The 14,332-nt window shown below is 39.0% G+C and overlaps 2 protein-coding genes across 2 annotated transcripts; both read right to left on the minus strand.

Annotated features, from left to right (window-relative positions):
• Positions 1-2: 2 nt before the first annotated feature.
• On the minus strand, positions 3-6,941 carry snx24 (sorting nexin 24). The gene is made up of 7 exons (XM_039779995.1): positions 6,737-6,941; positions 5,214-5,297; positions 3,774-3,878; positions 3,088-3,182; positions 2,932-2,961; positions 2,709-2,773; positions 3-2,515 (listed from the first exon to the last, which is right to left on the minus strand). The coding sequence occupies exons 1-7, from the start codon at positions 6,803-6,805 to the stop codon at positions 2,445-2,447; spliced, it is 519 nt and encodes a 172-aa protein (XP_039635929.1). The 5' UTR covers positions 6,806-6,941; the 3' UTR covers positions 3-2,444.
• A 641-nt stretch (positions 6,942-7,582) lies between these two features.
• loxa (lysyl oxidase a) lies at positions 7,583-13,134 on the minus strand. The gene is made up of 7 exons (XM_039778749.1): positions 12,248-13,134; positions 11,848-11,956; positions 11,248-11,385; positions 9,914-10,070; positions 8,509-8,604; positions 8,223-8,338; positions 7,583-8,143 (listed from the first exon to the last, which is right to left on the minus strand). The coding sequence occupies exons 1-7, from the start codon at positions 12,894-12,896 to the stop codon at positions 8,137-8,139; spliced, it is 1,272 nt and encodes a 423-aa protein (XP_039634683.1). The 5' UTR covers positions 12,897-13,134; the 3' UTR covers positions 7,583-8,136.
• Positions 13,135-14,332: the final 1,198 nt, after the last annotated feature.

The following is a 14,332-nucleotide window of genomic DNA, read 5'->3' on the forward strand; positions in this document are numbered from 1 at the left end:
GGTTTGTGGAAACAATGAATTTTATTGGTGTCAGTATTTTACAAATCGCCCATCTTAAAGTGCTACAGTAGAATTCCAGTGTTCACTGTAGGTTGACATTATGGCACGTAAATGACACTTTTCACAGAGCACAAACAGTACAATGTTGCACAATCTAAATACATATAAATCTACCAGATGGATCTCTATGAAATGATTTACTTTGTTAAAACATAAAATCATAATCTGTTTAGTTGAGGTTAATTGCTCAGGATTCATTTGATTCCATATAAATATATGTAGTTGTCACTGTGCATAAGAGGAGGTCCAGTCACGTAAGAAAACTGGTCAGATCAATTACTGCCCAAAAAGTGACAAGTGTTAACAACAGGAGATGGTTTGTACTTTACAATATAAAGACTATCTGTATTTTATTTCATATTGCACAGTGTTTTACTGGTTGTAAGTCTTTTAAAAAAATTAAAAAAATATCACACTTCCCTTTACATGATGGGTGACTGACTATACCTCTAATCACCACAATTGAAAAACTGACCTATATTATGTGTAAATTCAACATTACACTTAACATGACTGTTATTAGTGTTAGACACTGGCCTTTAGCAAGTGTTATCAGAAGCCTTTCCAACTTGTGTGCGCAAATTAAACATGATCCTCATTTTCATATGAAAATGGTGTGAAAATCTACTTCCACGACAGCTACCAAACGTGTGTGTGTGTGCAGAGCCTGTAGCCAGTTTTTGGGACAATATAACAGGAACAGGCTTGTGTCAGCTCTAGTCAGTAAATGATTATAATAGATTTTGGTTAACAATATTTTGCATGTCCTGTGGGACATCAACACACAAATTAAACCCTGTGATTGGTTAAAACAGGCTTATTCTTCTGATATCAGCTCATATCTCATCATTGCATCTTTCACTGAACATCTTTTGAAATGCAAGCGAAGGAAGCAAGGAGAGATAATTAAGAAATGGAGATGTACCCTCTCTCTCATCCTCTCTCAAAGGGGAACTCCACCTATTTGACATACAAAGTCTGTTTAAGGTAAGGTAAGGTAAGGTAAAGGTACTTTATTGTTACATACACATACATGTAGTGAAATTCATTCTCTGCATTTAACCCATCCCTCAAGGGAGCAGTGGGCAGCCAATCACAGCGCCCGGGGACCAACTCCAGATCTGAGCCAGTGCCTTGATCAAGGGCACTGACTGGAGAACCTAGTACATGTTTTTGAGGTTTACAGGTCTTGGGACTACTACAGCATATGTGAAAAAGTTGTATAAAGCCTTTAAAAAAGCTAAATCTAATAATTTGCCTTAACTGATGTCACTTTGCTTTGCCCTGCTTTTTCATAAGTTCGACAATGCAGTAGGAGTGCAAATGTTAAATCAGTGGTGCTCTTTTAATTGCTCTGTCGACATCTGTTTCCTACAACTCCGATGACACCCGCCTCAAGCTTAATGCATCATTCCTCGCACACATGTTGTGCCACCTATTTCTGTCTGTCGTGGTTTCATTTCAAATAGGCTTTGTGCCCAAAACCTAATGCTCATCACCTCACCAAACTGAACTGCTCTTCTGGTAGCCCCACAGAGCTCAGTAGCACCACTGTAAACACTACAGTACTCCTTCACGAACATCTGATGCTCAGTAAAAGAGATCCACATCACAACTCAAATCCAATTCCACCCTAACATGTGGCACATAGCTGTCAACTCCACCAGAATGCACAAATACACTCTGTCTATACGCTGTCTCACTGCTCTCCCTCAGATGGCTCAATTTGTCAGCTCAGAAAAAAATTCTGAAACCACAGTACTGGTGCTACAAAGGGAGGGGCACCTCCCTGTTAGCAGGCCATGATCCAGCTCTCCACTCCAGCCCTGTGCTTTGTCCTTACAGGCCTCCTCTGTTTATGGCAACCTAACCTTCAGTCCAGCTGGCATCAGCATTTCCTTTCTGGTTCCCCAGGGTTTCAACTTCTGGTATTTACTTACTAAAAGCTAAAAAATTAATTCCACTCATTACTTTCTTAAGAAAGAAGGAAAATATTATGTATTTGCTTTAATCTTAAAAGAATAGTTTTAGTCTTTATTATTTTGATTAAAATGCCTCAAAACATCTACATTAACGTGCAAAACTGTTTCACATATAATTCAATTTGATAGCTGACAAAAGTTGTTGTGCTTAAATTATTTTCTTAGGATTCAAATCCATTGAAATATGGGTCAATATTGCTTATTTTTAGAACAACATACGGTGTAGTGCCAGTGATTTATCGAGAGAAGAAAATAATGGATTTTTGTTTTATGATTTGGAAAATCTAAATGAGGCTCAGTGTATCTTAACATGTCACATCCTTCCAGATGCACACCTAAAATGGTGTGAAAACATGACACATCCATTTGTATTGACATGCCCTCAGATTCGGCTCTGCAGCTCTACCTTGGTTGAAGATCTGGGTAGAAAACTCCATGTACTACACCCTCAATCACAACATTTGAAAATGCATCTGAAAGGAAAGAAGAAAGTTTTTCAAATAAAAGGGATGATGAGTAAGAAGTTCATGCCCACTTTTTGCTGAAAAGATGTGTACAATATTTTTTATAGTTAATTTACCATGAATAATTTATCTTTTCAACTATGCTATTAGGACAATTAAGTACAGGATATAACAATATTAGGCGTAAGTAGCTTGAACTCACCGTGAGCAGATGGCAGCAGGTAGGGGTCTCTCAGAAACAGTAAGACAGGCTGGTGTGAAAGTTTACTGAGAAGAATCCAAAAAGGAGAAGTCAGAGGGTTTGTGGGCGGTAACATGATGAATATAAATTAACAGGATGAAGAAACGTAGGTGGTGTCACTGACATGCTGGGTGAAGTTCACAAACCTGCCGTTTTATATAGTAGTTGCAACAAAACGACTCACCTTGATTCCTCTGATTCTGTATCAAAGGACCTTAGAGAAGAAAAATAAAAGTTATGCCAATATGCCACAAAGCCTTCTAGTAGCCTGGCAACAAACTCTCATGCAAAAACAAAAAATGCCACAAAATGTGTCTTATTTCATAGAGTTTCAACTCACCCACAGCTTTCTGTTTTTGGCACTGAAGGAAAATGGCGGATATTTAGGAAATCCAGGAATATCTTTGGAAGAACTCCATTTTCCATAATTATAGTCTGACAAAACAGACAAAACAAAAGCAAATTGCAATGTGCACATGAAGCAGCGGTACACAACTGAAGTGACCTGCATGACCTTTTTGGTTAATCTCCCATCCTGTAGTTTTGTGTTTACTTTGAATTAACATCTGTCTTTGGTAAAGGAAAGACAGGCTGCGTTCACGATACTGACTTCATATTAGGGCTGTGTATTGGCAAAAATCTGGCGATGCGTATCACGATACATGGGTCACGATACATGGGTCACGATTCAATATATTGCAATATATTTCGATACTGTGCGTAAGGCATTATATTGGGATATTGAGTATAATTTTAGAAAAACTAATATTTAAAAAAAGACATGATGTTCATAAAAGTCAAAGAGTTTACTTTAGGTAAACAATTCAGTACACAGAAAATCAAACTGCCAGTTTGGGTGTGGGAAAAAAATCGATATTGCTTTTTTGAAAATTGATACAGTATTGCTAAATAAAATATCGCGATACTCAAGTGTATCGATTTTTTCTTACACACCTACTTCATATACATAAAGAAATGTTTTGTTTCTTTAATTTCAGCAGGTGGAGTGAAGGTGTGTAACAGTACCTGCAAGTAGAGCTCCAGACCTTGCCTCCTCTGCTCCAGGACTTTGGGGACCCAGTTTCTAACATGTTTGGAAGGGATCTCAGGTGGCTTTATGCTCTTCTTTAGCTGCAGGGATTTAAAAAACATCATTACAAAGCATGTCAAACAAGGGTCCACAGCCATGCTAGCAGCTCTGTGAAGCTGTACTGAGGCACAGCGGTGCTTTGAACTAAAGGCTAACACGTAGCGTTTTATAATCCTAAACTTTGCTTATTAGCAGTTAACACAAATTACACTACTACTAAAATCATGAATAACCCGGCGTGTGTGTGCATTTTTCACAGCAGACATTTTGACTTGTTATAGTAGGAAAAGCGCAGGTGTTACTAATAACACTGACGATGGCACTGCTCTATTCAAGTGTTACAGTGAGACAGCATGCACAATACCAGGACCCCGAAACTGAAGCCGCTGAATGAAATTAAGCCATAATTATTTTGATTATATACATTTGTGCTTTTAATACTGTGACGTGTCAAAGTGTTTTCAGTGGAAAAAGGCCTGTACAAAAAGCAGACGTCCATACAAACAAAACGTAAACTATTGAGCAAGACAGCAAGGGAAACTCATCTGTAAAGCTACAACCTCAAACAAACTGGTATGGTGAACGTGGCTAACCACAAGGGAGCACATTAATCATTTATGTATTTTCTGCTGTGATTTCTTGAGCATGCCAACACTTTATTACACATTTATTTATTTATTACACACACACACACACACACACACACACACACACACACACACACACACACACACACACACACACACACACACACACACACACACACACACACACACACACACACACACACACACACACACACACACACACACACAAAACTGTATTGCATCTTTTTGTATGAAATGGGCTTACATAAATAAGGTTGTATCTATTGTATGTTTTTGATTACCCTCTAAAATCTCAGACATTGAAGTTGGAAGTCCATAGAGCCCAAAGTGTCATCTTACAATTGAATTATTTGACAGAATACCCAACAAAAAACAACAATATAGGATCCAGTTATTAGTGATATAAGAAAAACTCACATTGAGGAAAGAGCAACCTACAAATGTCTGGCATTTTCATTTTATAAATTACTTAAAATTATAATCAATTATTAAAATGTCTCCCAATACATTTTCATTAATTTGACTAAAAGATTAACTGACTAATCCTTTTTAGCACATTATGCAATACGGCACATATATTAAAATGTTATATTGCAACTCAATTATCAGTGGTAAAAATCATTAAACGTGGTGGTTAGTATGTAAAAATCATAAGATGTTCTCTTATTAAAGGCTAAGGTTAAGGACTCAAACACTAAATCGTAAGAAAGGAGGACTCTGTAAATACCAATAAATGATCAGAAATTTTGGGATGGCACAGAAGCTCACCATTTTATGCAAAGCGTGGAATTCACTGTAGCGTTTCTCAACAGCATGTTGTCTGCCATTCATCAGCACGTCAATTCTAAAGACCTGAAAAAAAAGAAAGAAAAAAGTTAGTACCACTTTTGGCAAAAAGGGTGAATTCTGTTGTTGAGTTGTTTGAGGGAATCATGATTTATCAACAGAGCCCATCAGCCAGATATGGCCCCTCCCAGTGCATGGTGTGTGACTGACTGACTGACTGACTGCTGACTACTGAGCTGTCAGTTACAGTCTATGTCAGCTAGTTACCAAGAGGAAACATCTGGCTGCTGTAAAAAAAATGTAAAAAAGTGATGTGTCAGAATTACTCTTAACATCCCTAAACAGACTTTTACTTCCCTCACTCAGCTGGATTCTTCCTGAAAAATTGTTGTTCTTGCCGGCATTATGTAAATGAGAAAATTATGGCTGTGTTGTTACTGCAATTCTGTACTCCAGAGCACAGAGATCCAAAACAATCAAGAATTATTAACAAATCCTGGAACAACTCAGAGACGTTTCAATTAGAGTACATGAAAGCAATAACATGGGGTCTTCATGGTGAAAAAAACAGCAAAAAAGGTGAAAAATGTCCCAAAGAGAGTGATGACAGCAGTCTCAGTACATATGTAAGGAATACAGAATTTAAAGGAATAGTTTGACATTTTGGGAAATACAGTTATTTGCTTTCTTGTCAGGAGTTAAATTATTTGATTAATATAATAATAATATAAATAGAAAAAGAGAGCACTGGGATCAGGGCAGTAGAGGTGAGGTATTGGAACTGGACTAATTTATTGACCATGCATCTCCATGCATTGAAATCTGGATGCATGGAGTTTGAAAGGCAGGGGGGCCTAACTTTGGGGGGCTAACTAAAAGGCTAGTGAATGCATTATGGGAAATGTAGGCTCCAATATTTTTGGAGGTTGACCTAACAAGGACTAAAAGTCAGTATATCTCAGACTCTGCTGCTTTGATTGTGACTAGTCTTCTTTTTTGTCTCGTTGCAATTCGAAATTTCTGGGAAAGAAGTTTAAAGGGTGCATTAACACTTAATATATCCCTATCCCATATGTCCCTGTCCCATATGAAATGATGTCATACATGTATGTCAGACAGCTGGGGATCCTGGTTGGGTTGTCTTACGCCCAGTGGCTCCAATTAGACACGAAGTCTTGCCGAAACAAACGACACGTTATATTAACTACAATTAACTTTTTTCTCCGTATTGTCACAATGTATGCTTTTGCTCTCTAGATAAGCTAAATGATTTAAACACTGACATGTATAAAAACAAGGTGAATTCAGGCACCTGAACCGCCGGGTAACCAAACAGACATCAAATATAGACATAACAGCGACATTTACGCTGCGGGATGTTAAACGGACGCTGGTTTATTATTTCAGGGGTACAGAAGTAACATCTGAGTAAAAATGAAAAAAGTGATGACAGCAGTGCAGAGCGGACGACACAGACAGACAGAGGTTATTATTAAGCAGCTTACCGTGTATCCTTTCTCGATCGAGTTGTTTTCTGAACGAAACGACGGGATCGACACTCTGACTGGATGCATTTTAACTTGACAAACGAACAGTTTTGTAGGTAATATCTGATCCTATGGCACACATATACACACACACACACGCACACACTGCTGGTGGTTGACTCCAGTTTCTCCTATGAGTTTCTCCAACAGCCTGATAAAAACCATTGGATTCAAACATGTGCAAAGTCTCAGTGGCGCCCCCTGCTGGACCGGAGCACACTGCCATGAGCAAGTTGTGATTTTACAACATTTTATATACATATCCATTATCATCTTTCAGCTGATCATATGCCCCCTATCTCTCTTAAAGCGGCTATTATCAATATCTTTATATTACCAATGGACCACATCACTGATCAGAATATTTTTTGCCTCTGCTGCTTCAACTTTGTTTGTTTTTAATCTGTCTCTCACAAGTCCAACAACTTTATGAAAATTAAATTCCTCTGATTTATATTTATATGAAGATGTTACCTTTGGCACTCGGAACTTGTGAGGCATTTTTCACTATTTTCTGACTTTTTAATGCATTTGTCAAAACATAATCATAATGTGTAAAGAAAAGTATCAGTAGTTTGAAGTCCTACTTTTGACCTTTTGTATCCACCCTTTTTATGGTGTGTGTGTGTGTGTGTGTGTGTGTGTGTGTGTGTGTGTGTGTGTGTGTGTGTGTGTGTGTGTGTGTGTGTGTGTGTCTGTGTTTGTGATTCAACGTGTTTGTGTGTGTGGCAAAGACAATAAGACGTAACTAAAGGTAAGAAACAAAGGCAAGATAGGGAAGTCACTTCAATCTGGTCAGTCAAAAACAGTGACACAATATCAGTAAGTTTTATTCAACTCAGTTTCAACAAAGGTTTTGGTGTAAAGAGAGTTTCTTCCGTTGCATATAAATATAACACATACATTTTCCTTCATTTTAAAACTGTAATATAACTGACATTGATTTAACAATGAGGGTAAGCTTGTTTACATTTGTAACTTGCTAAGATTTTTTAATTTCATGGATTTTATTCTTTAACTATCTTACAAGTAGCATAAAACGCAAGAATACAGTAAAATATGACAGAAGTAAGAAATTAAAATGATTCTAAAGCAAAGATTAGATAGGTATATTCTTATGGACAGTATGGAGAAAAGCTGCTACCGACACAACCAAAGAAGAATTCAACATTATCTGTCACTATATCGTCAAATGATGTCATAGTGACATTATAAATTGTGAGAATTTTAAATTGTAAAAATATGTTTCTAACAATTTAACATTTATATAATTATTTTTTATATGCTTTCATATGCAGTCCTCTGCACTGTCATTTACAGTACATCTTCGCTTAGATGATGTGAATGCCTGTTATCTCTTAATACCTGAAAAAACAAAAACATGAGGATTAATGGAGGGTGCAATAAATAAATAAATAATTGTCACTTGAGTCATGATACTCACGATGACATATGACATCCTGACACATAGGCGTAGTTGCCAGTGTAGCGAACCTCACAGCGCACAACGTTGTTGCTGTAGTCTGATTCTGGGACATGATAGTTCGGATTTACACTGATCTGTGGAGAACAACAAAGAATCAATAACAAAGCAACAACGATAAATAAAAAGCATAGACTCAATAATCAAATAATCATGGATGCAATGGGATTCCACATGAATGTAACTCTTTAAAAGGGGTTTGGTGTCTCATGAGGAAGACAAATGTCATCTGGTATTTCTAACAAACCTTGAGGATATAGTTTCCAGGTTTCACATCTGTGATGTCAATCCACTGGCAGTCGATGTCTGCGTTGTAGGTATCATAACATCCTGGGCTCAGGCCCTGCACATCGGATAGCATCCACATAAAACATTATGTTAACAAACAAACCTCTTCTAAGCCCTTTTACATATAGAACAGTAACTGTAACAAAGATTTTAATGTTTTATTGCAGTGTGATATCTAATGATAAGCCTAAAATGCTTCTGATTAGAAAAACAATATTTATAAAAAAGAGAAGAAAAAAATTTGCCTGTCAAAATAAAGTAAAGAGGATGGAAAAAGAAATCATCTGCCAAACAACTGATCACAGACGTTCAGGCAGGTGGGATCATTTTACAGGAAAAACAGGAAATCATCAAATCACCACTGGCTTGTGCAAAAAGGAAATACTAAAATTGTTCTCTAAAGGACAGCTGCCTCAGTAAAAGAGCACTTGTTTTTCTTACTCATTTATAGAAATTTACACACCAAAATCCTGCAACTAGGATCCAGCTTTTACTTTGCAACCACTATAATTCAATCATTCTTTTTTAATTTTAAAGATTTTAACATGTCACAGTAGGAAAAGCACAAGTGTAAATAAAAGAATTAATGATGGCTGAATTCCTTTCCAGCTGCTTCAGTTTCATGGTCCTGGTATTGTGCATTTTGCCTCACTGTCCCATTGTCATGGTTTTCTGGGACATTTGAATAGAAAAGAGCCATCGTTCATGTTATAACACCTGTGCTTTTCCTACTATAACAAGTCAAAATCTCTGCTGTAAAAGGGTTTATTTTTAGTCTCTTGTCTTTTTGGTCATTGTGGTCATTTTCAAAAAGAAAGCCCCATTGTAAAAATAATCCAGGCGTGTCTGTGTACTGTGTTTATTTACAGCAGCAGCAAGTTGGTTGATTCAGAATAACTTTGGCATGTTTGCTGCGCTAGCTAAAGGACCTAATTGGCTAAATGTTTGCAGTTGTTTAGCTTGTGAGCTAAACCGGGATTCACTGGCCACTTGGGGGCAGCGGAAACAAGCTATAAACAGAGGACTCATATAGTATAACCTTATAAAGTAGATTTGCCAAATTTGTTCGCTAAAAGTTGCTTATTTACACATCCAGCAGACACAGAGCAACATTCCCATTAATTTGGAGTTGTGTAAAAATATTCACTCTACTGTAAACTCTGATTTTGGTCTCCACCAACACCCGTGGGAACGATCTGTCTCTTTAGCTGCTTTATTCTTCACTATGTTCACCAGCTACTCACTAACTTTGTCTGTCTGGTTTTAGGTTTTAGGTGCCTGCTGTTTTCTACCCGGAAGAAACATTGTGATTGGGTCAATAGCAACATTTCAAAAGTTATCTTATCAGCAGGTATTCTTGAGACCTGGGTATGTGAGGTGCAGGCAAATCGCCTGTAGTAGCCGTAGTCACAGGAAGTGTCCTCCAGGCAGAAGCTGGCCTTGTGGCCCTCAGCCACCGAGTGGTGAGTGGAGGCATCCAGCAGGTCGTAGTGGCTGAACTCATCCATGCTGTGGAAGTGCCTGTGGATCAGCAGCAGCAGTGTTCAACAACTCCAGGCATTTTTAATCTGAACCGAGTGAGTTCCACATTAATCTGAAACTAAAACAACCAGACACGTTTAGTTCCCAAGCCACATTTACATAATTACTGATTAACATTGAAATACATTTTGTTGGGCATTTCCTGGTGTTCATTTAAATGGCTGCCAGTCACTGTGTCTGCAAACATCACAGGTATTTATCATACATGTAGCGCTACAGTGAATCTGAATCTGCTTTCAGTCCATTATCTTGAAGTTTGTTTAATGAGACAAAAACAGTCTGGTTGACTTTCAAAACACTGAAAAGAAATCTATACAGTCGACATCACCAGTTTATTGGATCTCTGCCAAATGTGCTCCATTTTGGGGATTAGCACAGTGGACTGGTTGTTTCAACAACATAACTATGGACTGAGGTAGTTTCTGTGAAATCAAGGAAAACTAGGCACTTTTCCATTTGCTCAATAAAGGGACATACAGACTAGCGGTTTTCCTTTTTGGCTCATTCTCCTCATCACATAGCTTTACTTTACAACGTCTGGCTTTGCAGCTGTAAATTAACTGAATTCAAAGGTCATATGAAGTTCAGTCACATCATCTTTTGAAAGCCCAAAGTAGGTTTTACTGCCCTTGTGCTAAAATTATAAAATAGAAAATTACACTTTAAAAAGCCTAAAAATACAAATAAAACTTGTGTTAAGATGTCAGTCCTGATATCAAAATTACTCAAACACTATAAAACAGCCAAAAGTAGCACAACTGTGGTTCAACAGGGGGTGCCATACCACAACTACAGACTGTAAAAGACAAATAGTGTCGGGAAAAATAGTATCTCTTGGAAACAATTAGTTCCTTACATTTGTAAGTGAAGAACAAAACTACACAGTTACAATGTATGAAGAAAATGTTCTATCTCCAATTCAAACTAGTGAGTAATGCAATATTTAAATGTTTTGATCTATTAAATGTTTTTAACTAATTTACAGTCTTTTCAAAACAGGATCCAGACCTGTTTTTTTCATGCATGAAACCATCACGTGAATAACTCTAATTGATGTCAGCTTGTTGGCCAGTAAGAACAAATGATGCAAAGAGAGCAGCCACACAAGTCACAGAAACGTTCTTTTTGTGGACAGCACTGACATGCCATTACTCACTGATGACAGCTGTGCCACTCCCAGGAGTAACGTGGCCTGCTGGGGAGGAAGTCCGCCGTCCCCTGGTTTTTGACTCTCTGAGGAAACCTCAGCAGCATGCGGGTGTCATAGTCTCTCATACTGGACGTATAGGCCGAGCTGCAGACACAAAGCATAGGAAGAGCATACGTTTGCAGAAGAAGAAAGTAAAAAACAGGGAATATGTGGACACAATTACAACACGATTGTTTTTCCTGCTAGATCCCCTCCTCTGAGTGGCTGAGTGAAAGCAGTCTGTGTAAATGGTGGGTGGAAAAATAGTTAGGAGGCATGTGGTTGTTTGGGTTAGTTTCGATAATGTGTTTACCATTCAGGCTTTCTCTCCTCGGGGCAAACTATGAATAAACTTCACAGAAATCCACCACTCCACCCATCTCCAACATCAGTGGCAGGATTTGGTTAATTTTACCTCATCTCATGGTGCCACTGGGCAGCTCTCACCCACAAACACTTTAGGCGGTTGTTATGGCTCAAAGCTCTCTGAATCACACTTAGGCTTGGACGCAAACCCTGTTTTTTTCTTCTCTCTCTCCCTGTGGATAAGTCTTGACAGTAGTCTACCTTGACAAACAGTTCTCCTCAGCTGCACATCTCAGGTTGTACATTGGGACTCTCTGGGCATAAGCAGAGGCCTGAATGTAGTAGGGGTCAGGTACCAGATCAGGCAGACCTAAAACAACAAACAAACGTTATAATAGTGATAATAGCTTTAAATACAATAAATAAAGTGATACATAAAACATAAATCAACCAGTAAATTAGTGTTTCATAAACATTTTTAACAGGTGTTAAATAGATGCAGCCATTTAAAGACAAAGTGAGACAGATACGGTAGACAAACTGATTAATTAAATAAGTGATTGATTGGATGATAAACCGGAAGCATTTTAGCATCACAAACTCCACTTTATGTATGTTTTCATATCTATCTCATCAATGTTGTTAAAAACCCCACTCTTACCGTACTGATGATATCTCGTGCCATATCCGGGTCTCGATCGCGACCTCGGTCTCTCGTAAACGTCATAATGATTGTAATATGGATTATCTGGATCAGTGGACTTGTAGGGGTCGTAGGGATCATCACCGACCATCATGTCTTCTCTCCGGGGCAGAGGCGGACTGACAGTGACCTTTTGCTGGGTCTCATTGCTGCTCCTCTGCGTCCCTCTGCGCTCACCGGTGCGCTCATGGTGATGCTGGCGGTGCTCGTGCCCTCTCACGAGCCTTTGGAGTGGAGTTGGAAGCTCGCGGGGGCTGTGCGGGTTGGACGCCGGCCGGGGAGGCTGCTGCTGCTGCTGGGCCACCGACTGGCTCGAGGTGTCCGGGTGTCTCACGTCCGCATCACGAATGATGGTGACAGGTCGCGCCTGCACTTGCTCCTGAGGTGCGCCCCTCCGCCTCGGTGGCTGATACTCCGAGCCCTGGCTTAAAATGCTAAAAACCTTACCGTTGTGTGACCACTGCAGCGTCTGCCGGAGAGCCGCTCTCTGGTTATTTCCTTGTTGGGTCCCCGGATTCGTCTGAGACTGGGCAGCTTGCAGGATGCAAACAAAAAAATAGACGCACGCATATGCGTAAAGTGGCGTGCCAAATATGCGTAATCCCATTATGAACTCAATTAAAGAAAATATAATGTGACAAAGCGAATATTTTTATGAGCCGGGGTTGCCACTTGTCTTTGACTTAAATACCCTTCATCTCTGTTTGAAGGATATTTAGTGAGCAGAAAGGAAAAACTAAGTTTAAATGTAGCTATCCGTGTAAACTCATATCGCTCTGCTCCTGCAGCCTGCAGATGCGCCCAGTGAGATGATGATGACGATGATGAAGAATAGGAGGAGGGGTTCAGCATTTGGAGTTTCTGAATCTGTTATACAAGTCTGGTGCTGCTTCTCATATAACCATTGGATGATTACTCGATGTGTGATCATGCCCAGCCAAGGGAGTCTGATTATGCTCAGTCTGGCCCCTAAAAGGTGGTTAGTGTCAGTAACAAGTAGTGAAACTTATTTTGTTCATCACAAAGTAGATGCATACTTTATTTTGAATAATAACAGATAAAAAACCGACACAAAAACAGATGCAGACTTTCTTCATCTTTCTTTTAAGGATTTCACATAAATATTTTCCTCATTTGGTCTTTCTCTACCAGATCAACAGAATGTCATGATAAATAGCTTTTTCCCTGACTGTTGGATGAACTCCCAACCAAATTGCAACACACTCTGCCAGAAGTATCTGCACTCCATTTTCTTATAGAAGGATCTCAGAAACCTAAACATGACTCTTGGCCCTGCAACATTTATTTATTTCTGGGAAACCATCTCCCACAAGCATCCCCCCCACATCCAGTCCTATCTGTGTTGTAGCTTTGCTAACAACATGAAAGACTCCTCAAGCATATCACAGTAATTTTCTATAAGGTCATAATTAGTCTATTCTGAGCAATACACAAAATGAGGCTGTGGTGATAATTGATATCTGCATTACTGTGTGTTCTGGCAGACTGACCCCACGCTCCTCCTCTGATAAGTCATTTGCAGCGGCCCAGTCAAATCACTACCCGCGCCCTGCTGTAACACCAGAGGTAGGCTTTAATACACGGCTTGGGAAACTTAATCCAAGGCTTTCCTTTTCCTTTGTCTGGCAAACCAGGAACTTCTTTCTAGCATCTACACAATTGACCACATGATGGCTGCTGCTTGACCACAGCGAATGGCCTCGAGGATTTTATAGCTTCTCAAAACACAGTTTTATGAGACCGATTGATTTCAAAGCCAAACATTTGGATTACATGTAAAGTTTATTAACACGTAAAACCAGAGATTAATTATGAGCTGTTATCTAGCTTTAAAAATCAAGAACTTGAAATCCACAAATGACCAATTAAAATAGCAACATGGCATCATGACTTTGCGTAAATATACACACCAATTTTCTTAAGCCAAGTGGTGTGTTATCTGTATGCATTTTGAGCTATCCGCGTGTATGTCTACGCCGTATACAGCGGGCATACACATTCACGCCGCTTGGTGCGTTATCG

This window comes from Perca fluviatilis, chromosome 17, assembly GCF_010015445.1.
Source record: "Perca fluviatilis chromosome 17, GENO_Pfluv_1.0, whole genome shotgun sequence".
NCBI lineage: Eukaryota > Metazoa > Chordata > Actinopteri > Perciformes > Percidae > Perca > Perca fluviatilis.